This window comes from Cryptomeria japonica, chromosome 10 (genome assembly GCF_030272615.1).
Source record: "Cryptomeria japonica chromosome 10, Sugi_1.0, whole genome shotgun sequence".
NCBI lineage: Eukaryota > Viridiplantae > Streptophyta > Pinopsida > Cupressales > Cupressaceae > Cryptomeria > Cryptomeria japonica.
Genome location: NC_081414.1, coordinates 226,948,968 through 226,975,890, shown reverse-complemented (window position 1 = coordinate 226,975,890; position 26,923 = coordinate 226,948,968). Strand labels below are relative to the sequence as shown.

At 35.2% G+C, this 26,923-nt stretch overlaps 1 protein-coding gene across 3 annotated transcripts; it reads right to left on the bottom strand.

Annotated features, from left to right (window-relative positions):
• Positions 1–26,034, bottom strand: LOC131077814 (uncharacterized). 3 transcript variants are annotated; one of them, XM_058015379.2, is made up of 5 exons: positions 25,598–26,034; positions 25,174–25,447; positions 12,893–13,036; positions 5,188–5,396; positions 1–493 (listed from the first exon to the last, which is right to left on the bottom strand). In XM_058015379.2, exons 2-5 carry the CDS (start codon positions 25,416–25,418, stop codon positions 333–335), a joined length of 759 nt encoding a protein of 252 aa, XP_057871362.2. In that variant the 5' UTR covers positions 25,419–25,447; positions 25,598–26,034; the 3' UTR covers positions 1–332. The 3 variants fall into 3 exon arrangements, with proteins under 3 accessions (XP_057871362.2, XP_057871363.2, XP_059069027.1); XM_058015380.2 differs by having other exon boundaries at positions 25,174–25,464; positions 25,598–26,009; XM_059213044.1 differs by having other exon boundaries at positions 25,174–25,422; positions 25,598–26,008.
• Positions 26,035–26,923: the final 889 nt, after the last annotated feature.

Sequence of the window (26,923 nt, the reverse complement as noted above, 5' to 3'; positions counted from 1 at the left end):
TTTTCTTACTTGAAATGCATAAATTTCTTCAATAGATTTCTATGGTGATCAAATTTCAATATGGAGGAAAATACGGCATACTGTACAGCAAATAAGGCAACTCAAACAATCAAAATGACAGATTTCTCTACGACCATCTTTGTACTGATATAGAACAAAATAGTATACATAAAAAATTACCAAACGCATTTCACTCCATAATTGCAGAATTGGGACTGTCCCAACACCAGGCTTCAACTTAATTACACTCCAACAACCAATACCATCATTATAGGGAATAGTACTCCTGTCAGCCAAATTTAAAGAAGTGATGAAGAAAGTATTCTGTAGCGTCAGTCATCATCACTAGAGTCACCTCTGTGCTCTTGCTCATGTTCTGCAACAACCTTTTCTATAAAGCCCTTACGAACTTGTTCCATAACAGCCTCCTTATCAACATCATCTTCACGACCCATAAGCACCATGTCTGTTTGACACAAGGTGAATGCAATACCTAAAACAGAGCATACAGATTATTGAGAATCAGAAATTTTAAAATACAAAATGATATAAGAAAGGTGTAATTAATTTGTCTATAGAGCATAAACATTAAATCTTTGAAGCGCTATTAGATTATTCAATAAAACAAGCATACAAAGTGACAACAGACTAAAATTTGTTCCAGCTTACTTGATCCCTAAGACATACTCTCTGAAAGCAATCTTGACACAGAATACAATAAGTGCCAAAATCTGGAAACTTTCAAGTACAAGTTGGTACCATTTCTTATGTGAACTATAGCCTAGATTATTATTGACAGGCTGGTACCACACAAAGGATCCTATTATAGAAAATGTAGTGGAACCCTAACAAAGCTCAAGGTAAATTAATGATATAAGATTTCCACAATCCATAGAATTCTTTGATCTAAAAACTCGCACACGATCTTATCCAGAAATCTACTACAAAGAAAGCTCAAGGTCAATAATAGGATAGTTTTAATTGTAGAGCAAAAGCATTCAGATGGTGATATGTAATAAAGTAGAAAAGTTGTAAATGCCCAATGTCAATGACTGCAGACTGAGTTTTGTTCCATTTTCTTTAATAAGACTGTCTTTTAGAACTTAAAGAGATGTGATTCTTTAAAGTTGTATCGTTCAATTCAAGCATAAATTAAGTTTATGATCAATCAGCAATGTCACAACATAAAGTCTCATAAACAGCAAAAAGTTCATGTAAAAGGCTTATTCATTGAATAGCAGATTATAGATCACACTCCAAATAAAAAAATTTGAGATCTTGTTTCAAATTTCCTTGTTGTTGATATGATCTAATCAGTCATCCTATAGATAGGCAGAATTCACCAATAATTTCGTGTTCTAGAAAAAAGAAAACTAGAATAAGATTTTATCCCATAATTCCTAACTTTCCACATGATTATAAAACAGTTTGTAATTCTACTTGACCAAAACCTGAAATTCTGAACCTTATGTGTCTAACAGAAATATAAGAAATTGTGTACCAGCATGAAAGTTAAATAATTGAAATGGAGCATCTATCTTGTGTTAGAAAATCCATGCCACAAAGTCTGCAGCTGATTATAATTGTTTCTTTTACACTTTGCAAAAGAAAACACAGATGATCCCCATTTGGAAAAATCACACTTGGATTTGTTATTTACAAAAAATGCTATAATAAACTACTTTATTTCTGCTCTTGGAAATGCCCCAAGATGATGCTCACCGATTTTGGGAATTCATTTCTTCAGTTCCTTAGTTTTCAAAAAGGGGGATCGATTTGGTTGGTTACATGCACCTCTTGTCCACCCTTCTAAACTTTATGCTAAAGGCTAAGTGGCCAAATATATGTATGTTTTATCTGGCACTGTGAATTCAATTGGCCATTAAATTATAAATATGCATACCTGCATTTTGACCTGGGACACAGCACCCTTGTCTCTCCAGTCAAAATTAGAGGGCATATCATCGATGTAGTTACTACCCTTTTCACCCTAAGTAAATATTTTTTTAAAGAATAAGATAAATTATTTATCTCTTTTACAAAGTCTTTGAACAATATTTAATGTAGTTCGAAAAGTAAATTATTTATGCAACAAATATATTAACGGGTGAACCTTTATAAACATTAATGTGCATCAATAATCAAATGATAGAAATTTAATTACATTAATCTAAAGTAATAAATTAACCAATGAAACATAACTATCGGTAATTATATATACAAATACATATCTGCAAAATCTCGAGAGTGCTTCTATCTGGCACAGAGGATCATCTATAGGTCTTGGCCTTACTCGGCAAGGAAGCACTCCAGGAGGACAGGTTCTTACACAGAACCTCACATACCTTCATGGCACCAAAAATGCAGCACTGGCTAGGACACCCCTGAGTGTACACTGTACCAAAAGTTGGACACATGCTGTGTGCCCCTTCTCCAATGCCTAATGCCAGCCACAGACCTATTCCCTCTTTTGTGCTCTCCTTAGTTATTCCTCAAACTGTAATATTTTCCATATATTTTTCTCCTCTCATAAAAAGTTTTTCACAATTTTTATATAAATATCAAAAGGCTGTTCCAAATGTCACATCCCATTTTCCAATAATTTTACCTTATAATCATCCCATGAAAATGTTCTATTTATTTAACTATAAAAATAAATCTTCTTTAATCATATTCTTTTCTTTTTACATTTTATTTCTCTTTTATTTCATCACAAGGAAAGAGTCCCATAACGATCGAGAGACAAAACTCAGGTGCATGTGCAAAATGGTGAGGAACTATCAATAAACCCATGTAACAAGATTGAATCTTCCCCTTAGATCAGAAAATGTAATAACCCATGTACAGCAGTGGAATCCAATGCCTGGTTTTCATTGCCCTCATCAATTTTTTCTCAAATATTCTCATCCTTTGAACATATTCTCCTCCACTGCCATACAACCTACCATTTTCAGATATGAATTTGTTGAAGAGAGTCCTATAATTCCATGGATTGTTTTTGACAATTTGATCAGTGACCTTAGAAATGAAGTTGCGGTCCACAAGTGCACCATGAAAGAATATTGATGAGATTCTAAGTAAACATGTCTATTGTTTTGATTCTCAGTGGAAAGTGATCATCATGTAAAATAGCAGTTCAAATTTAGCTTAAAAAGCACACATTGTGTAGTGAAACGGCTTGCATTGTCGTCATGTTCTACATAACCAAGGGTTAATATGAAGATACTCATTTTTATGATACACGGAAAAAAAAATTGTTGGCAATACAAGTAGTGGCATCACAGGGGTCGTCACTATTGTTAAGGTGCCCCCTTGTATATATAACTGCCTTATTATTTTTGAAAAAAATGCATGATCAAAAACTTAATTATAGTTCTACACTTGTACATTTATCCTTTGCAACTGTTTGTAAAGGATGAAAATGTCAGCTAATGCATATCAAATCAAATGGAATATGGGTCTGCTTTGCTGCATTACAAAAATACTCATTTTTATGATACACATGGAAAAAAAAATTGTTGGCAGTACAAGTGGCATCACAGGGGTGGTCACTGTTGTTAAGGTGCCCCCTTGTATATATAGCCGCCTTATTATTTTTGAAAAAAATGCATGATCAAAAACTTAATTATAGTTCTACACTTGTACATTTATCCTTTGCAACTGTTTGTAAAGGATGAAAATATTAGCTAATACATATCAAATCAAATGGAATATGGGTCTGCTTTGCTGCATTACAAAAATATTTCTATTACTATAACATCTCAGATGCAGGTATTAGCCACTATGTGGCAGTTGTTATTATGAACATCTATTCCTCAACCTTCTTCAGCACTTGCCAACAGGGAAAAACAGTTTTAGTTTGTCATCTACTGATCCTTCTATCCAAATGTGTGCAATGCATTGCTTCAAAAGAATAATTCTTCAAGTCTACCCTTTTACTAAAAATGATTTGACTGCTACAAGTCTACCCTCCACTACTTCCTTGCCTTTGTCTTCACCTAAGTCATGCTGGTAGATTACTATTTCATCACATTATCTCTACTCGCCGCATTCCTTTGTCTTCTTAGAGCCATACAACGTTTATGCTGTTAGCTTATCAGCATACAAAATGAAGAGACATAACATGCACATAAGCAATGCACCCAAATACTCCAACTTCACTATAGGCCTAATTCCAGTGGATGCAACATAATTATTTTTTGCATTTAACCATGTACTGAAATTAGAATAGAGCATAGCTGTCGGAAATAGCAAGCATATATGTCTGTCTTCCTCCAGCAGAACTAATCTACTCACAAGAAATCATTGAAATAAGGAAATGTGAGTTCTTCCCAGCTCATATGTCATTAATAATTATTGATATGAGATAGATGCAAAACAAAGACAACCAGGCCACATGTAAACTGTAGCAAATTTGATGACTTTGTTAAGTCATCACATTCATACCAAGATCCTTCTGTATAAGGTTTCTTTCAATTAAACATCCACAACTAAGTACCTAGAGACCTAAATTACAAACCTTGCAAAGCAAGTTACAATACATATCTTAAAACTGCTCAAAGAGCTACATAACAAATAAGATGAACACAATTATAGATTATTGATTGGCCCGATAAAGGAAACCACGCCTATCCTCATGTCACCAATGCCGACAGTTCAGCAAATGTTTCACCTTCAATAAAATATTTACATATACATCTTACATAGTACATCGAGTCGTGAACTGTGAATTCTGTGAAGTCCAACATCAACAAATAAGAGATGCTAGCCAGGCAACAAACTTATCTAATTCAAAGGTACCAACTAATAACCAGACTGCATACTAAAAAGAAAAATCAAATAATTTGTAGACTATATTAACAGTGAGTCAGACTTACTTTCTAAAAATAAGATATTGTGAGATCACATTTTAAACTGGGATTGTTAATATCAGAAATTATCCAATTTAAGCAAAATAAAATAATTGCAGTAGCTATGACAACAGTTATATTGCAAATTTCAAGTTAAAAAGGAGCATGCATAGAATACAGCTTAATCTCCCTGCTTAATTGATTTCTGGTTTCTCCACATAGATCATCACACTGATTAATGTTGTTATTTATTCTTCGAACAATTAAAAAAATACTAGCTCTCAATTTAAAAAAACTTGATATACTGCATTAATGAGGAAAGGGAAGAAAATAATACTTTCTGGTGTGCAACGCCGTCCACCAAAATGATGTAAACCCACATACGTTGCTTTAACATTGCTCTCATTATATACCAAAAGGGTTGGAAGATTGTGATCTGGGTAGTTTGGGATACATTCTGTTGATATTATCTTGACAAATTTTGTTGCAGGATATTTGGAAGCCAGCTCATCCAAGCACTTTCCAAGGATTCCACATTCTGGTACTCTGCAAGAATGCATGCATAATTAGAATGCCCAATCTAATGAAAATGTGTTAATTAGAGTATCTCTGAATACAAAATATTCAATAAATCAGTAAATTATCTTTTCTTTTTGTATTTGACCTCATTTCGTAACTTAATGCATGTTAATTGATTGTTTTAGTGTCCCTTTTGACCCATCTACACTTAAGGAAAAAAGAACTTAAATTGATGTGTGTGAATAAACAAAATAGTTAATGGAAGTCAAAGTACAATCAATTATAAAAAGAAGTTAGATAAAAACAGCCTAGGCAGCCTCTTTATTAAAGTACGAAAAATAAAATAAAAAGTTGTGACTCCCTCAAACATAAGGTATAAAAGGGAGAAGAGAACTTCATTTGAAGGGGAATTTTAATTAATCAGAAGTGTAGATCTGGTCTGAATAATAAGCAATGAGGAGACATGACCCTTTTGAATAAGATAAGAAGGTATAAAAAGAGTAAGCAATTAATATGAAGAGGGGGAAATAGGAATTCAGATTCTGAGTTTAATATAGAAAAGCATAAGCACCAATTAAAGAATGAAATGAAGAGAGGAAGAAAGAATGGAGCAAAAGGAAAGATTCATGAGCAGAAAATAAGGAAGTGACTTTTCAAGGGCAGAAATGATGAAGGGATGTGACTCTTTCGAAGGGTGGGTGGTTGTTGTGAAAGGTTGTGACCATTGCAAAGGACAGACATGATGAAGAGGTGCGACTCTCCCTCACATTGGAAGATATAAAGAGGAGAAGGCTCCATTTGAGGACATCTAAGAGAGAACAAATTGGGAAATAATATATTATTCTAAAAGGTAGCAATGAAGGGTGGTGACTCAATTGTTATGAAGGGTGGTGACTGTATTACCAATAAAGTATAAAGGAGAAATCATTACAAGCATTCAAAGGGCGATCCAAAAGGGGACATTACAATTGGTATCAGAGCATCATTCCTGCCAGCCCGAGGGGCGAACAGTAGTTGAAGAATCTAATGAATATCTTTCCTATTTACAGCAGAGTTAAGAGCAGATGTAAAAGAGGGATATAAGAAAATCCAAAGGGACTTCATGATCAGATCCTTGAAGCATATTAGAGCAGATCTAGAGCAGTCTTAGAGTAGAGAAATATGAAGAGTATTTCAAATTTGTCTTGAAGCATACTAAAGCAGATCTAGAGCAATATTAGAGTAGAGAAATATGAAGAGTATTTCAAATTTGTTTTAAAGCATATTGGAGCAATCTATGAGACATATTGAGCAAATGTTTGAAAGATATTAGAGAAAATTTATGACACATTAATAAGCATATGGGAGCCATAAGATGGGGTTAGGCCCACTTTTTGACTCTAAATGGCTTATGAATAGTAAGATGGGGGTTAGGCCCAATTTGTGACTTTAAATGGCTTATGAGCAGCAAGATGGGGTTAGGCCCACTTTATGACTCTAAATGGCTTATGGGCAACAAGATGGGGTTAGACCCACTTTCTGACTCTAAATGGTTTATGAGCAGTAAGATGGGGTTAGGCCCACTTTCTAATTCTAAATGACTTATGAGCAGCAAGATGGGGTTAGGCCCACTTTCTAACTCTAAAATGAATTACGAGTGGCAAGATGGGCTGAGGCCCACTTTCTGTCTCTAAATGAATTAAGAGCAGCAAGATGGAGTTAGGCCCACTTTTGGCTCTAAATAGCTTATGAACAACAAGATGGCGTTAGGCCCTCTTTCTAGCTCTAAGTGGCTAATGAGCAGCAAGGTGGGAGTAGGCCACCATCTTGGCTCATGGGAGTAGTAAGGTGAGGTTAGGCCCCCTTCCTAGCTCCTAACAAACCCTTCGATGCACTTGCCTTTAATTGGTTCAAATACTTCTTTCTTTCTTCTTTGATCTTGTCAACCTACGGGATAAAAGTAAATCAATGGATGCATTCTAGTCAATAAGAAGGGATCTAACAATACATGTATTTGTGTGTATGCTCCATGTCTGCATATATTCATATGTATGCTTTGTGATTTTATGTGTATGCGCTGTGTTTGGTTCATACCTATGTGTTTCCTATTAGCCAAGGTTTGTCGTTGCGCCAAAAGATCGACCCGTTAATGCCCAATACAAACGCCAAAGATAAACAAACAACAGGAGGCAGGTAGGCCATGTTGTGAATCTCCGAGGGCAGTGCTTAACAACCAAGGGGACAAAGGGCAAACACCTTCCAACAATCCCCCCCCCCTCCCCCAGCATGACCAAGGGATTTGAACCCATGACTTGAGCTCTAATACCATTTGTTAGCCTAGGTTTTTTGTTGAGACAAAAGATCGACCTCTTTAAATACAAGTAGCCATCGGTTGGATAGTTAAAAAGTAGTTTGAAACTAATTAACTGCTTATGCAGTTATACCTGTACAATTGGTTGCAGTTATAACCAAAGCCTTAACTAAAAACCAACATTCCTTTGTATCGCTGAAAGATATACATTCAACCTTCTCTTTCGTGGCAACCACAACAATGAGGAGGTTTGTAGATTGTAACTGTATACAGGTGACAATAATCAGTTGGAGCCAAACCCAAAACTGATCCAACCAACACTTGATTTACTCCTAACAAATCAGATACAGAAATAGTTCAATCTGAACATAATATTAAACATTGTCTCCATGCTACAATGCGTAGATGTATGCAGTATTATGCAGATCAAAAATTATGTAGAAACAAATATAATTGCAGACTTTTCATACAGCAATATCGATACTCTGTCTAATATATACAATAACACTATTCCATCATCTTCTGAGATAAATACAGTTGGAACATATCGAAGGTAATTACAGCATTTTTTTCCATGTATTTGCCAAACTTTAATAGTTTCCTCCATATCTTCAAGATACAACACTAATTACCTGTTTGCCTTCTACTGCCTAAATATCAACACTAATGGCATACGATGAAGAGGTGTTATGTAATGCCCCCTTTTAAGCATAATTGGTTTGTGAACAATTAGTCTATTTCCCAAGTTATTTCATAGGCTAATTGGTGGATAAGGGAGAACTCCAACTTTTTCGGAGAGCACAAGTTTGGTCGAGCAAAGGTTTTGTTCATGGCAGTGAGTTTGGATGGTCTTGGTAAACCTCATGATGCTTTCAAAACGCACTTATAGTTTGATCAGATAAGTAAATATATTCAGAATATAAGACAGAAGAATATTCCATAGTCCAATCGATCAATTTGCTACTAAGTCATAAGTATATTGAAATAACTTAATTATGGTTAAAACAAGCCTAAACCTAGTAGGGGACACTATAGTTCATAAAAAAAAAAAGAGGGGATCAAATATTAATTGTGATGAATGTAGGAAGAAATAAAGAGAATAACAGATGGCTGATCAGCAGAGCCTACAATCATGGCTAACCTAAGGAACATAAGGAGATATCAAAATCTTCACTGTGGAATAGAAATGAGAGGAAAAAGAAATGGTCAAGTATATTCTCCACTATAGGACCAACAAGTAAAACTTTTAAGAGCAATTGACTTCAGAAAATATAGTTGTTTATGTTGAAATTGGAAACTAAAATTATTGTAAAAATTAAAGGATTCAACCACTAAACCTAGTTCTACAATGGAATCCAACATAAAACCAATGAAGAAACTAAAATCATGCAAAACACCAAAATAGAAAGATTATACCATTAGCATACTCCAAGGGTTTGATCTTCATTGTCTTCCTATCTCCATTGATCTTGCTTGATGTTATGATTGCTCTCAGATTTTGTGTATACGAGAGCTCAATAGAGAATGGATGTGGTTGAGTGTGTAATTTGGCAGAGTGTGGTTACTTGATCGCTTTCTCCTTATTGGAAAGAGAGAGGAAGAGGTCTCTTTTATAGAGAGCACCCTAGAAATTGAGGTTTAGGATTAAGAGGTGGAAGGATAAATAATCGGCTCAAATTAGAGGATAGGTATAGGAAATAGGAAATATTAGAGAGGTGGTTAAAGGTAAATTAAGAGATGAATGACAAGTGTCATGGAGGGAAAAAGTTAATGAATTGATTAAATAAATAAAGACTTATTTAATTAATAGAAGAGGTGGGGCCAATTAAATAAATAAAAATATTTATTTAATTTAGAGAAAGGATAATTTAAATAAATAAAAAATATTTATTTAAATGAGAAAAGGTTAGAAGATTATTAGTGAATTAATTAAATAAATAAAAATATATTTAATTAATTGAAGGCTTAGGATAAAATAATTAAAAAAATAAATATTTATTTAATTAGGCTAAGACAATTTTAGGTGTCTACAATAGTAAATTGCCCCCAACAAAATCTTGGGGGACTCACCTAACCAAGTAAATGTCGATCATAAGCATCTAGGTGGCTATTGTGCAATGTCTTGCCAGAACAATGACCATCAAAGAGGTCCACCTCACAAAACTATAGACCATCCTCTAAAATGCAAATGACTTGTACATGTTATTGATGTTATAGCAGCGGGAGCTATCTTTCCCCTGAGTGCTATCTTTAACTTTTATTAATATCTTACTTATCGCTGACTTATCCTTAACTAATATTAGTATTCATCTCATTAGTGAGGGAGTGTTGATCAGATTTGTTTATCCTAATCGCACTCTTGTTTTGACGGGTTACCTTGTTTAGGGTCATGTCCCTTCATATGCTTTAGACGGATATATTATTTGTTCCATCAAGAGCCTTAGATATAGCGATAGTAGTAGAAGTATTTATTGCGTGTATCCATAACACCCATGAAGGCTCGCTGCGTATACACTTGTATTGCCAGTGAGAATATTGTTGTGCACATCCCAATCATCTATGAGAATCATACTATTCTTAGACATGCGATACTTGTGGATAATCAACATGGTATCAGAGCAAGCACGATTACTGTTACAGATTGCAGTGGCAGATTTGTTGGCAGCTTTTGAACTCTTAAGACTCCATCTTTAAAGTCTGAGATAAAGGAGGATGTGTACAGCAAGATGAAATCCCTGGAGAGAAAGTTGAATTCATTGACATACAGGAGGAGTATGTGAAGGAAGAACAAAAGAATCTGAAGAGGGAGCTTCTAAGAGTGCAGGAGGAAGTGAAGCGGATACAGTTTGTGCCTCTAGTGATTGGGCAGTTTATGGAGATGGTAGACCAGAATAACGGCATAGTGGGCTTCACAACGAGCTCCAACTATTATGTGCGAATCCTAAGCACCATCAACAAGGAGGTTCTTAAGGCCTCTGCCTCTATCGCTCTGCACAGGCACTCCAATGCTCTCGTCGACATCTTGTTGCCCAAGGCTGACTCCATTTCGCTTCTTTGCAGTCCAAGAAGCCCGATGTGACTTATTCTAATATCGATGGATGCGACATTCAAAAGTAGGAGATCCGCGAGGCGGTGGAGTTGCCGCTAACACACCATGATCTTTATAAATAGATCGGCATTGATCCTCCCCGCGGCGTGCTGCTCTACGGACCGCTAGGCACTGGTAAGACCATGTTGACCAAGGTCGTTGCTCACCACACCACCACTGCCTTCATTCGCATTGTTGCCTCGGAGTTCGTGCAGAAGTACCTTGGAGAGGGTGAATTTTTTGTGTATTCAATTAAAAAATAAAGTCTAGGTTTCGGAGCACCTCAGAAAGTTAATGTATGCTCCTAAGCCTGTATCGAGGGGGATTCATTTTGGTGCGAGGTGAATGTTAGAGTGATTTTCACTTCAATAGTAGTGGAATTGAAGCGCCTGGCAGACGGCTTGCAGCCATGAGACTGATTGGTGGCTAGAGACATCTCTCGAAGAGGAAGAACGCATACAGATTGTCATTACAATCAGTTTCTTCGAAGAGGAGGAAATAACATTCAAAGGGAGTTTGACAATCCAACAGAGGTAACCTTGGATGAGGAGGTCGGGAGGTTAATGCAAGTACTTGGAGCTTTAGAGGGAGTCACATTATCACTTAATTAATGCATTTTTTCTCAGAGACAGAGAAATTTGAGGTGAAAGCCCTTGTTAGTGTTATATTTCTCTGTGACGGAGAAGTATGAGGTGAAAGCCCTTGTTAGTGTATATTTCTCTGTGACGAAGAAGTATGAGGTGAAAGCCCTTGTAATGCATTTTTTCTTTGTGACAAAGAAATTTGAGGTGAAAGCCCTTGTCTTTCCACCCTCTGGGAGTAGCCATGGTGGACGTCATGTTGAGTGACTCCATGACAATGTGTTTCCTTCCACTAATGGGAGTAGCCATTGTGGATATCACGTTGAGAGACTATATGATGATTCTCTTGTACTTGTGCTTATCCACCCTTTGGGAGTAGCCATGGTGGATGTCATGTTGAGAGACTCCATGATGACATCACGTTGAGCAACTCCGTGATGGACACTTGTGCACTTGTTTCCTTCCACTCATGGGAGAAGTCATGGTGGACATCATGTTGAGTGACTCCATGATGATATCACGTTGAGAGACTCCGTGATGGGCACTTGTACATGTGTTGCTTTCCATGCATGGGAGTAGCCATGGTGGATGTCGTGTTGAGAGACTCCATGACGTTATCACATTGAGAAACTATGTGATAAACTCTTTTCCACATATGAGTGTAGCCACTATGACTGTCATGTTGAGAGACTCCATGACATGGATATTTGGAAAGATACCTCCCTAGCTAAGAGGGAGTGTTGATGTTATAGCAGCAAGATATATCTTTCCCCTGGCTGCTATCTTTAACTTTTATTAATATCTTGGTTATCGCTGACTTATCCTTAACTAATATTTAATTAGTATTCATCTCATTAGTGAGAGAGTGTTGATCGGATTTGTTTATCCTAATCGCACTCTTGTTTTGACGGGTTACCCTGTTTAGGGTCATGTCCCTTCATATGCTTTAGACGGATATATTATTTGTTCGATCAAGAGCCTTAGATATAGCCATAGTAGTTGAAGTATATATTGTGTGTATCCACAATACCTGTGAAGGCTCTGCGGCGTATACACTTGTATTGCCCATGAGAATATTGTTGTGCACATCCGAATCATCTGTGAGAATTACATACTGTTCTTAGACATGCAATACCTGTGGATAATCAACACATATATGAAAGCAATATGAACATTGAAGCCTTCCAATGAGAAAATGGCCCCTACTCTAAAAAGTGTGTTATTTACAAGTACATATCCAGCTATGGCGACTTACCCTCCATCTCAAAAGTAAACTGAGAAACAAATAGGAAAAGTGAAAACATAGCAAAGAAGACACCTTTGTGAAGTGTGGGAATGACACGCTCAGGGGGGTCAACATGTCTTATTTATTAGAAGATAAATATCACTATGAAAGACAAGAATAAATAGATATTTAGCAGGCATTTCACATATCCTTCAAACCATTAAAAATAGTAATATGAACTCAGCATTCTTTGCCTGAAAAGAGAAAATATGCATGGAGTCATAACAAGAAATCAGATATTTAGAATCGCTAATAGATTTGAGCAAGACAAGTTTATACCCATCCTTGTACAAATGCACCACCACCCAAACTTCAGGAGGAGCCTGTGAAACCTCACGAACAAAGTCTGAGCCAACAATAGGAAGTACTGATCCAAAGCGTGGCTTCCTTGCTATTTCTTTTAACTCTGCAAGCCGTTTCTTCCTGTAGGTATATAACATCATAAAAAGTAAGAGGCTTATCTCCATTACTTCAAACCTCAATCTCCTATATTATAGCTGAGCCAACTTTTTGATAACAAATCCATTTAGTTCTTGAGCATGTCTCGCATAATATAGAAGTTAGAACTAGTAAAACACAAAATAGAACCAAACACATTGTAAAAAGGCATCCATCAAGATCATAAATTGTTGGCATGAAAATTGGATATGTAAAACACCTCTAGTAAATTCAAGTAAATTTGAATAAGTATCACGATAAAATTATAAATGCAATAATGAAAGATTGGGTTAGCCAGAGTCATTTTTTTATCCAAAGGACTAAATACATTGTGTCATTATAGATTTAGTTTAATTGACCTATGTATGACTTCAAACTGCAATTGTACATACGTCATGGGATGTTGACCTTCAATGACTCTTCATTGATAGATTTTTTCAAAATGGAGAATCAAGTTAGCCTTTGAAGTAAGGATCAAGTCTATAGGCTTCTTCATCATTATCTTGGGTATCTTTGGTTTTAAAACAGCTCCAGACTATACTGACATACCCCGCCAACCTGGGAAATTGCAACCTCTATATATGAGATCACAACCTTGCTAAAAATCAGATCGCAGCACTTAACTTAAACTTGGGTGGATGAAATAAGAGGCCAACAATTCATTTAAGGAGGTTGATTAAGATTAAAACTAAGAATATCATTTAATAGTGATTCTTTAAGAAGCTAATTAAAGAATATCTAGGGCAGCCGTCTCCTAGAATAAAATAGAATGGATCCAAATTAATGATGTTGATTGTTTATTTACTTTAAAAGGTTCAATAGCTATTATATGATTTAGTTAAAATACTATTTGTAAACAGATTATATTGTTGTAATTGTTACTTCTGGGAAAAAACGAAGTACACCCAAATAGGAGACATTACATATACCTGCAATCATGAACATCATTCTCAATCCACAAATGTCATGTCCCCTCCATTAATATATATATCTTAAATAAAACAATTATTATTATTAATTAATATGAAAATTACCATCAAATGATTATTTGGAATTTTTTATTTATTAAATATTATTATTTAATTAATATTTAAGTATTATTGTCAATTAATTAATATTAATCATATTTATTAATAAATATTAAATTATTAAATGATTAATATTAATTATATTTATTAAAGAATAATATTATCCATTATCCATTAATTAATATTTAAATATTTATTTGATATGAAATGTTTTGTGGGGCTCGATCCATTGAGGACCCCACGGTCTCCTCCTTTCACATGGTACGTGACTCTACCATGTGGCAGCTAATAAGGCATCTAACCGCAAAGTCATAATCAAGAATATTATTATTATTGTGAACAGATATGAGGAGGCAACATTCATAATAAAGACTTCTTGGTTGTTATGAAGAGATGTATCGAAGAGGTTCGATCAAGAGAGACGTGATTCCTCAAACTCAAAAGTATGCGACTCTTCAATTTGAGAGATATAAGGATTAGATCAAACTCATCTACCAAGGGGGAGTCGGCAGATAGTCCATTATGGGTACGATATATCGAACAACTTCCGCACTGTCACAAATGATGGGTTACCAAGGGCAAAGTGATCTTAGGAAACATGATAATTTGTATCAGATAAAGGTAAAACAAATTCAATATAGGAAGAGGAAAACATTATATCATCTACAACCATTGAATGGGCCATTGAACAGATTAGAACAGAACTGTTATTGAGTTACAGGCAGTAACATTTGTGCTCTTGGTGGTATGCACGATGACGTGCTCGGTATGACTGCTTAATATATACAGCCCAACAATGGTCTCATGAAGAATTTGACAGTGATATAAATATAGTTAATAATGATAACGTATTAATATATAACAACTTATATATATATATATATCCGATAATATATATATCTGAGAATAAGTATCTGAGAATAAATATCTGAGAATAAAAGTTATTCTGAGAATCTGCAGTAATATAACATCTGAGAATAAATAACATATAAAATATATATAAATATATAATTATGTAGATTAATAATAAATATTAGAATATAAATCGGATAGAATCCTTTAGTTAATATCAGGAAAAAGCTTATGTTTCTCTGTTATCCTTGTTTGGATTCATGTAAGATAGTTTTGTCTCCTAATCAATTTAGTTTAAATCATAAGTATGTTGATATGGATTAATTATGGTCAAAATAGGCCAAATCTTAGTAGGGGACATTACAACAAACCAAGAAAATTTCAATAGTGCCAATATGAGTAATATGTATAACATGTCTGATGCCCTTGCATTCCTAAACAATATTAGAAAATCCTTGAGAGAATTTGTATCTGTCATACAGACCTATATAGCCCCAAGCACTTATGCTCACATATGTGTTGAAATGATCTTGAAAGAAATGGTTGTAAATTTACAATTCAAAATTTTTGTTCTTAATCTTTCTCAACCAAAATTAAGTAAATTTTTTATTCAAAATTACTTAAGGTTGTAAATTTACAATTGTAAATTTTTGTGTATCCTCTACTTTTCCGCTTCGTGCAACCTTAAGTAATCAAAACAAAAGTGAAATCCTTGGTTGAGAAAGATTGAGAACGACGATTTTTATGTGTATCCTCTGCTTGTACACTTAGTGCGATCTGAAATAAGAAAAACAAAAAGATAATCTTTGTGTCATAATCCTTTGCATTATGTTGCATGCAATGTTTGAATTTTAATTTTAGAATTATAATCTTAAATTTATATTGTTTATTGCAGTGTCACAATGACTTCTCATGGCATGAGAGAGGATGAGGTTCACAACCATGATCTTGAAAGAAATGGTTGTAAATTTACGATTCAAAATTTTTGTTCTTAATCTTTCTCAACAAAAATTAAGTAAATTTTTTATTCAAAATTACTTAAGGTTGTAAATTTTTGTGTATCCTCTACTTTTCCGCTTCGTGCAACCTTAGGTAATCAAAACAAAAGTGAAATCCTTGGTTGAGAAAAATTAAGAACAACGATTTTTATGTGTATCCTCTGCTTGTACGCTTAGTGCGATCTGAAATAAGAAAAACAAAAAGATAATCTTTGTGTCATAATCCTTTGCATTATGTTGCATGCAATGTTTGAATTTTAATTTTAGAATTACAAACTTAAATTTATATCGTTTATTGCAGTGTCACAATGACTTCTCATGGCATGAGAGAGGATGAGGTTCAGATTTGAAGTGAAAGTATTGAATCCGATTATGCACCTGCTGCAGGAGCACCTAAGTTGCCATCAAGCCTCTATGAGGCAAATTATGAAACCTACGTGTTTTGAAGAGTGAAAGTGGTAAATAAGGTCTCAAAAGACCATATGTGATGTAATAAGGTCATTAAAACCATTAGGTTGTGCATTGAGTCTTTGGGGAGTCATTCACAAAAATTGTCAAAATTGTCATTTTATGGGAAATATGTCAATGGGTCTAACATGGTATTTTATGATGTATAAAGGTCATATGGACCTATTTTGGCTTATTTGTATCAGTTTTGAGTCATCATGGTTTTAGGTTGGGTTTATGTCCTATCCTAGGCAAAAATTGTCAAAGCAACTTTTGTGTTTGTAAGGGTAATTAGGTGTTTGTTAGTGATGTTGGTTTAAAAAGCGGTTATAGCGGTTGGGAGGCCTTGAAGTCATTCAAATAGGTCCTTCCCACGACCAAAATGAGGTTGATATGCTTTTGGAAGAAAAAAAATTAATAAAATCTAGGAGTTCCCTGCACTTTTGAGTTTTTCCAACATAACAGTCTGATAAGAGGCATTTTCCATTAAGAAAACTCATTCATTTGTATTGGTTATCCATAGGAGATGAAAGAGGATTGAATCCTCTCAATTTTGGTTTTTGTTTCATTCATTTTGGTTGTGTTTTGAAGGAGATATAGTAAATTTTGTAAAGACTGTCCAAAACCCTACCTAGGGCTGGCAGTGAGCATATAAAATGTAAAACTTTATTTGTATCCATTGTGGAACCCCCAAAATGGGTGGAAAACTGTATTATATTATGTTCTTTCATGTAAATGCTTTCGCAGGGCTCCCTACTAGTTTTGGCACGTGTTAAGGGTGACAAAAAAATCTGATTTTTGTGTCTCAGTCTGAAAATGATAGCAAATTGGTGATGTGTGGGTTGATATACATGCAAGATTGGGCTCCCAAAGGTTGGTTGAAGGCTTGGAGAGGTGTGAGGGGTTAGTGCAGACCCTAATCAAGTGTTTGTGGCCCTTGATTGGCCAAAATACTCACCATTTTATGACTGTCCCAAAACTGGGTAAGTTGCTGTCCTAATGAACTAGTAGCCTGAGATATTGTGAATATGGTGCAAAGAAAGGGTTTGATGAGTGGAGGACAATTGGGAAGGTGTGTGGGAATCCTTAGTAACCCTTGGAATTGTTAGGAAGCCTTGGTGAGAGGATTTGACTCAAATTATTATGACTGTCCTAAACAAGTTGTGACTGTCCCAAACATACTTGACTGCCATAAAAGATAGTGTTGCAGCAGTAGGGTACTTCGTGACCTCTTGGGTGGTTGGGGGGGTAAAGAGTCATGGTTGTACATGTTAAGAAGTCCTTGTAAGTGTGTCTCCACCACTACTCCAATTTTCCAGGTCATTAGATATGGGGCTCCCAAAGGTTGGTTGAAGGCTTGGAGAGGTGCGAGGGGTTAGTGCAGACCCTAATCAAGTGTTTGTGGCCCTTGATTGGCCAAAATACTCACCATTTTATGACTGTCCCAAAACTGGGTAAGTTGCTGTCCTAATGAACTAGTAGCCTGAGATATTGTGAATATGATGCAAAGAAAGAGTTTGATGAGTGGAGGACAATTGGGGAAGGTGTGTGGGAATCCTTAGTAAACCTTGGAATTGTTAGGAAGCCTTGGTGAGAGGATTTGACTCAAATTATTATGACTGTCCTAAACAAGTTGTGACTGTCCCAAACATACTTGACTGCCATAAAAGATAGTGTTGCAGCAGTAGGGTACTTCGTGACCTCTTGGGTGGTTGGGGGGGTAAAGAGTCATGGTTGTACATGTTGAGAAGTCCTTGTAAGTGTGTCTCCACCACTACTCCAATTTTCCAGGTCATTAGATATGGGGATGCCAATGCACCTAGCCTTGGAGAGGTGTATGGGTACATTGATACTATGCTTGACCAAATGAGGAATGTCGTGCGAGAGGACACCACATTAGCCTTCTACAATGAGCGCATTCAAACAATCATTCATCAAAGATGGGAGAAGCTCAACACTCCCTTGCACATGGCTACCTATGCATTGAACCCCAAGTGGTAAAAGCAAAGACTTGGTAGAGTTAACACTCCTATAGAATGCTAAGGTAAAGGCGGGGTTCTTTAGGGCCATCAAAAAAATGTATGATCCTATAGAGGCCAACATCATTCATAATGAGTGGACAAAATTTGCCGTTCTTGAGGGTTATTTTGAGGTGGCCAAGATGGATATGGTAACTATGGAACAAGAGGGCCCAATTTTGTGGTGGAATTGCCATGGACTAATTCCTTTGACTATCACTCTAGCCATTCGATTACTACTCGAGTTTCTAGTTTTCTAGCTGCTGAGACAAATGGATCTACTTATAGCTTCATCCGCACTCTTGAGAGGAACAGACTTACCTCTAGAAGAGCAAAGAAGCCTGCGGCTTACATAGTTCTTTGCATCTCATTGACCACAAGACACTTTTGTACAAAGAAAGTCCAACAACATAGTGGGATGTAGAGCCAAAGGGGCCAACATAGATTGTAAAATATCCCTTTTAACAAGTGTTGAAGATATTGTAGCTATGGTCAGATTACTGAGATCTATTTGGAATCTTGGATATATATATGTGAACATATGCCTTGCCTTGCATATATTCACATATATATATACAAACTGAAGCACAGACCATACCGATGTAAGACTTGGATTAATATCTTCACATCTAAGATGAACTTGAGACATATATGAATCAATATCAAATGTTTAGTGCTGGAGATGTGATTGAATTATAGTTCGATCCATGTTTGTATTGTTAACATACTAATAGTTAGTTAGTACTTACTAACTAATCAGATTCATATGAATCGGGTTAGTTAGTACTTACTAACTAATCAGATTCATATGAATCGGGTTAGTTAGTACTTACTAACTAATCAGATTCATATGAATCGGGTTAGTTAGTAATTACTAGCCATTAAGACATACTGTTTGATATTGAAGAGACACAACCGATCATGGATCGGTTCTACAATTCATATATAGCCTCATTCAATGGAAGAATGCAATCATCGAAATTAATAAATGACTTGTATTCTTCAGCAGAGAACATCATATTAAGGGCAGTTTATACTGCAGATTCAATATATATTTTCAAGTGCTTCATATCAGACATTACTGTATACTTACCTGGGCGAGGTCTATCAGTGATCAAGGTGGACTTGAGCAATATTATATATCAGGCACTGCTTCATATCAGTCAAAGTACAGATAAGTAACTGATTCTATACTAGTTGCAAATCATCTACTGCATTCTTTGATATTACATTCTAAAGACATCTTTACATACCTGTGATTTGTCTTTCTCTACTTGAGTCTAAAGAAGTTAAAGAACTGAATTTAAAGATACTTACCTGCAAATTGAAGACTGAATTTGATTTAGTTCACATCTATCTATATCTATAATAAGTTCAATTTGCATTAACAACAAGAAAAACCTTGATTTAAATCTTGCAACCACAACCAATGATCTGTACATATGTACTTTTCAATTATTAGGGTTAGATGAGAACATATGGTTATTTCAAATCAATAAAATAGGCCATATTTATATCACTACCTAGCATTCAATCACAATAGAGTTTGGAGGAGGAAGCATGATAGGTCCCCCGAAGCCATACCCATACTAAGCCCAAGAGTGGACACTCACCCTCTTGGCCCCATCCCCAAACTTGGTCCCCCTCCATAGAACTATAGAGACAACAAATCTTCAAGCTGAGAAGAATATTTTTTGTATGCTGATAGCTTCCATCAATATCCCCTTTAAACAAAGCAATATTGCAATGGAAAAAGACAGCTCAGGTGATTATTCTACAAGCTATAATTATAACCTTATTCTCCTTCAGTCTGGTTTGGATCCACATTCCCTGACCAGCAAGATTGGACTAAATACATTCTTAAGTCATCGTAATTTTTCCGAAATTGGATAAAAAGATCCGCCAATACATCTTGGTGATCTTGCCTCTGCCTCTGTCAGGAGGAAGAGGAGTCTGCCAAGAGCTTGTGAAGTACCCTTCTGATAATATTTGACTAGTGTCTTGGCCCAGAAAACCTTTGAGAATTAATGTTCACTTGGGATCACTCTTAATAAGTCAGATGTTGAGGAATCTCTGGAAAACCAATCCAAACATGATAGTGATAGCTGGAAAAAAATCAGCATATTCTTTAATGGAAATCCACATCAATTGGGAGGAGCTGTGAAAAGGTTGAAGCTGCAATGTCAGATGCAGTCAACTCCTGCAACTTGAAGTAACGGAAAAGAAAGAAGTGGAAGGAGTAGTCCTACGAAGATAAGAAAATAAGAAGAAACAAAGGGATCAAACTCAAAAGAAACTCAATTCCAATGGCTGCATGTATTCCAGAGGGTCCAAGGATAAAGTTCATCTTTACATGGGGATCCAGGGGAACCATGGCAAGTGATGGAGTGTTCTGAGATAACAAAGGAAGAAATAAGAATAACAATAATTTTAGTTTGACCAAGATTAAACCGCTATAAATTAAGAAAAGGCCAAATCTTTCTATTAAGCATGCATCTGTTGGTATAGAACTTATAGCTAGAGATGGTAGTAGAGAAGAAAATCTCAAGTCATAGAAGTTGTAACTGTAAATGATGTTCAATTTACATTCAATTAGCAAGTTATATTCTACTTTAATATTTCGTTTCTCTATTACTGAATTATTATGTAAATCTGATTGTCTTCTTTTATGTGGCAGGAGAGGAGGAGCATTTATAAATTTCAATGTCCATTCTCACATATTTCATTTGACATATATAGTGGGCTGGGTACGGTCAAGCAATGCCTTGACTGACCATGTCTTTTGGACATGGCCGATCAAGACATTACTTGATCATGCCCCCTCACTATAATGGTGCATGGCATTTTATTTTATCAACCGGTGCATATTCAAACACCCAATAATTATTGGTGTATGCCGAATGGTACATGGTTATATTAACACTATCTTAACACCCGATATAATTGGTGTATGCCAAACGGTGCATGGTTATATTATCACTATCCTTAACACCCGATATAATCGGTGTGAGTTTAATATATCACCCGATATTTAATCGGTGCAAACATAGACTAATATCGATATCAATCGATAGTCTAACCGATAATCATTAAGTCGTATTTGCAAAGGTTAATTCGATTTGTCAATCGGTGAATACGAATAGATTATCAAATTTGGAATACTATGATAATGAACAGTTAATATAAAAGGAATGTTTATCAATTGAATGATTGAGTTTATTCATTTTAGTAATCGATATGATAAATGATTGAATGAGAGACTTCATTTATCTCTCATTCAATCATTTATCTTACCGAAGCTATCTATAAATTAACAGTAACAAGCAGAGGAAAATAGGACATAACTTCCAGCTCAATCAGGCTACATCTGTTAAGCTTTTTTACTTATTTAGTCTTCATGTAAAAACAGAACCTTATGAAATTGTTGGCAATTATCTTACCTAGTTATAGTGATAGAAAGGGAAGCTTATAAAATTGTTGGCCATTTTACAATATGTAAAGAATGGGATCCAAACTCCCAGAGACTATACCTGGTTCTTGAAGTCATTGGGAATGTGGAGAAATCTAAAAGGTGAGTGCATGAAGTCATAGATGATATGACAAGGCATTTGCACAAACAATAGCCACAATCCCCTCTGCTTTATCTTTAAACAAGGGATGCATATCATATAAGAATTGATGTTCAAGTAGTTTTAGGTGTCAAGAAGTTGAGGATGGAGTTTCAAGAGCAGAACCTTTTTTGGCTTCAAGACCTCTCTATAACTAGAATTACATTGAAAGAATGCCCAAAGTTCATCAGTAGATATGGATCTTGGCTGTATGTTCGGAGATTTTACACAAAACTAAAGGATATTGAAGAAAATTACAGAACTCAACTGCTGCCAGAAAACAAACATATTTACTACATGATGCCATCATTGCATGTAAAGTTGTCAATTGCGTTGATTTGGCAGAAAGTCATTGGTGATGTGTGCTTTTGATGATAGTAATGAAGAAACTGCTGCAGAAGGTGAGGATGGTGACTAATATATTTGCTCCTTCCTACTCTTTGAAAGCATCACTTACACAAGGTCATATTGAAGAATATAATGGAAAGAGTTGTTTTTGGCAGACCCTACAGATACACAAAGCCTATAGAAAGGTTTGCTCTGATTGACAGTTCCAAAAAGTAGTTGTTTTTTCCAGACCCTCCAGATACACAAACCCGAGGGCAAGGTTTGCTCTCACTGACAGTTCCAATTTTCCAAATAGGTAAACTCACGTTGTTAAAATGCTAGGTAGGAAGAATACCAACTAAGAAATGTGGTCAAGACCAGCATGCTTGCATGTTCACATTTAGTTAGACTCACAGGGAGAATGGAACCTCAAAGCCCTGCCTGTTGGTAAGGAAATCTTTCAACTGTAGCACAAACCTGAGACTTGTCCAAAACATTGGTACCAAAGATAGTAAAGTTCATGTTGAATTAATCCAAGAATACCTGGGCCTCAAATATGTTGGTGAGATGCTTATAGATTACCTTAACAATGCAACTGATTGTAACTTTGAAATAGCAAAAATTATTAACAATATAATTTAGCTTGCAAATAACCCAAGCGTTCATTTTCTGAGTAAAATTCACATCAGTCCTGGATAGTGTCGATGCCATGATTTTTTTGAAAACAATTCAATCCAAAGCAATAGGACTGTTACCAGCACATTCAAGCATCTGAGGTTCCTCAGTACTTTGTGACACAGAACCCCACAAACTTTCTTCTGAATTTGATCAGAGCAAGCATTAAGAAACGGGAAATAAAGAATATCCTTGAGCAAACCAAAGGATAAACAATCAAAACTATGACTAGTTTTCTTATTTTCATTCTTTCAAAAGGCGACTCTAAATCCTGCTAATGTTAACAACAAAGAGACCTCAGCAATCTATACAACCGACAGCCTGGCCACAACAAAAATAAATGAGGTTGAGCTCCAGCTGCACAAATTAAAAAGCGGCTTTGGCCATCAAAATCAAGTGCCAGGATTTTGGAAAGGCAGAATAGTTAAGGTTAAAAAATCATGTAGAAGTGAATAGAACCAGAAGATGCAGTTCTTGTCATATTATTTTAGGGGCCTGAATGCTCATACCAAACAGAAGATGTTAAGAAGAAGAATTCAAAAATACAAATCTAAAATTATCCTTATGCAGGAAATGAAACTGTCTCGTGTAGAATGTAAATCATCCATGATTAGATTTTGGAAAAGTAATAAATGTGTAACAGTTGATTTTCTGAACTATGAACTGGGGGGTGAGAACTAGATCTCAGTTTACCACCAAAGCAACTAGAAGTATTCCATTGGTCATGATCAAGTTTTTAAGATGGAAAGGTGAAATAAATCACACAAGATCAATCCTTTAAACTCTCTCAACATTAAGCATTAAATTACTATTCTATATTCTAGAGGGCTATGAGATTAGTTCCAAAGGAGCCTCAGTTAATGGCATTCCTTCCAAACCTGGTTCTAATAAATTACAAGTTTATGGAGAGACAAATGATAAGTAAGGTGCTACAGTGTGGGCATCACTACAATTGAGAACGGTAAGGTCATTAGTGTCTTTGCTTCGAAAGTACCTCAAATAAATGGCATTTGCCCCAAACCTGATTACTAAACACTCAAATCCTTACACTTTGTCTGAGCATGTATATTGATAAGATCATTAAAAAGTTTGATTTGAGGATGACTGTACAATGATCATTGCTGAAATGAATGGGGAAAGAATTCTTATTTGCATCTTATCTAGAAGTCTCATCTCCTTCTTTGACCTTACATCCATTCAGAATTGTTACTTGAAAGCAAACTCGACTGTTGGTTTTCTTGCAAAAAAAGGAGTTGCTCTTCATTCAAATAATCAAAAACTAAAAATACCTAACTTATTGAAGATTGGAAACAGCTTGGGCAATTTAATGGACCGCAACTTTTAAGATAGCTGTCCTAGATCTAATGTTCCCTGGACCTACCACCCTCCTCTGGTTTTTCTCGTGTCCTTTCTCGCCTTCCATCTCATTTGTGTTCATAACCAATGGTCGATGAAAGCTTTACCTAGCACGACTGACAGAAGGAATGAAGCAGTATAATCTTCTCAGAGCTGCCTCTAGTGTTCAATGCATGGCACAATAATTCTATAGTTTGGATTTCTCATGCTCTATTACCGGCTTTTTCTTGGATGGCTTTCTGTTTATCTCTGGCTTGACTGCTGTTTTTTACGTTCTGCTCTATTTGGATATATATAAGTTTTGATCTCAGTTTCAAACTCTAAATTAACGTGGAAGTGTGTTTGTTAGAGGTTAATCCCATTATGATTTGTTATTAGGAAAAGATAGATTTGTTGACGGGTATAAATTGCTACACCGAGCACCTGGACAACTCCAAAGCTGTAAAAAATTAGCTAATTTGAACCTAATAAAATTGTCCATATCTTACATTTACAGTTCTTTTAGAGTAAGGCGGTGCAGTTTTCAATATTTTAGACCCCTTAAGTTTTCTGTAGAGGTTTTCGCTGCTCCATTTAGAATTCTTTGCCCATGTTGTTTTATCTAGTTTTGCTGAGAAGAATAAAGAGGTTAAAGACACAATAGTCTCATCTCTAATCCTCCCCCCTGGTACTAATATTGCAATAATGGAAACCCGAGTTCAAACCGCTTACAGACAGGGCCCATAGAATTTCTCATTCTGCCTAACTAAATCAAACTTGTTTTAAGCAGGACAAATGTGTGTGCAGAACAGGAAAGAGAATGAAAATGATAACCTGTATTCTTCGAGAAAGCGGGCATCGTCGAGATCTGGGTCATCTTCCAAGTCTTCCAACTCCTCTTCAGTTTTGTTTTCCAGCCATTCTTTGGACTTGGAAGGCTTTTCATCATTAGCGGGAGTCCACGCAGGAGGTTTGAATGGGGCAGGCTTTGATGGCAGATTACCCAGTTTTCTCTGGATATCATCCCATTGTGTGCTCGTCCCCTCCACATCCTTGTATACGAAATGATAATCTCCCATCCCGCTGCACAATATGACAGGGATTCCAACTAAATCGGGAAAAACACTTTATATGTTCCAAATTGTACAAATATGAAGGAAATGTTTCAAAGTGATCTATAACGGTTACGAAGTAAATATTTTCAAATTGATTAGAAATTTTCGAAAAAGAAACATTTGAGAGTTGAATGGCAACGTACTGTAATCGCAAATCAAAATTGTGAACCGGAATTGCCTACCGCTCGTCCGGTCACCGTCTTAAGAGTTTTCCGTTCCAGGCGTTCACTCGCAGGAGAAGGCAACACCACCTTGAATGAAGCAATCAATCAAGTGGGGGAAACCCTTGCTGTTCAATATTGAGCTTTTATAAATATTAAAATGTTTGTAGGAACCACATGTCGGGAATTCACACTGGGATTTTCTGCCGGTGCCGATTTCCCATGATTTTCTGCTGTTGACGATTTTTCCTTTTCCCTCACCGCCTTTCAGCTATTCGGTTGCAGCAGTATGATTACAATAAATCTCACCCCTAAAACTCAGAAAAAAAAGAAAAAAACCATTCCCATAAAAATTTCTACCATATTCTTCAAAATTTGTTGTGGCTTTCATTTATGAGAAAAAAATTTAAAAAGCACTTTCCTTTGAATTTGTGGCAGCAGGTCAAAGAAATAGCTTGTATTAGTGAATAATTTATTTTTAATAATAAATATCTTTAAACATTCTATTCGGTTTGTTTTAAAAAAATATATGAAAGATTTTTTTGTGTAAATTTTATCAATAAAAAATAATTTTAATATCTAAGTTTGTATTTATTATATTATGTTTATTATTTACTATTATATTCATTAATCAAATATTATTGTTTATTATGATTTCAGAAATTAAATTTTACATTCTATTCATCTTATTTTAAAAAACAATTATCTATTGTGGAAGTTATTTTTTTAAATATAGAAGTGGATGAAATTTTTGTAAGTTTATTTTTAATTTTTTCCGATTTCAAAAGTAACAGGTTCTAAACATTCTAAGTAAATAATATCAAAGTAGATGATGATTTTAATTTTCCAAAGTGAATAATTTATTTATTAAGTAAATAATATTAATAATAAAAATCTTTAAACATTCTATTCAGTTTGTTTACAAAAATTATATGAAATATTATATAATTTTTCAATTTAAATTTTATCAATAAAATATAATAATGGAATTGGATGAATTAAAAATATATGTTAAAATAATAATATTTTTTTTCTTTCAAGTGTTGATTTATTAAATGTTTTATGCATAACCTTTGTAATCATACTTGTCGTTTAATTCTAATTTCAGTTAGTAGGTTGATATTAACATATGCTTTTAAATCTTTTTGTATTCTTTATGATCAACTTAACCTATTTTTTGATTAAATATACGCACATTCAATTATAAAGATTCTACTAGATTTTTAATTTTATAAATTACTATCGGCATATCCATTGCACCTTCTTTAGGTGCAAGCGCTAGTATTTATATATGAATATATATGGATG

Bases quoted from the DNA above. Each gene is read 5' to 3' on its own strand.
- LOC131077814 (XM_058015379.2), bottom strand. From the start codon at position 25,418: ATGGGAGATTATCATTTCGTATACAAGGATGTGGAGGGGACGAGCACA. The intron at 5,397-12,892 runs GTATAAACTTGT...GCATTCTTGCAG, and splicing joins GTGCATTTGTACAAGGATGG to AGTACCAGAATGTGGAATCC. The intron at 494-5,187 runs GTATTATTTTCT...GCTCTGTTTTAG, and splicing joins ACGGCGTTGCACACCAGAAA to GTATTGCATTCACCTTGTGT.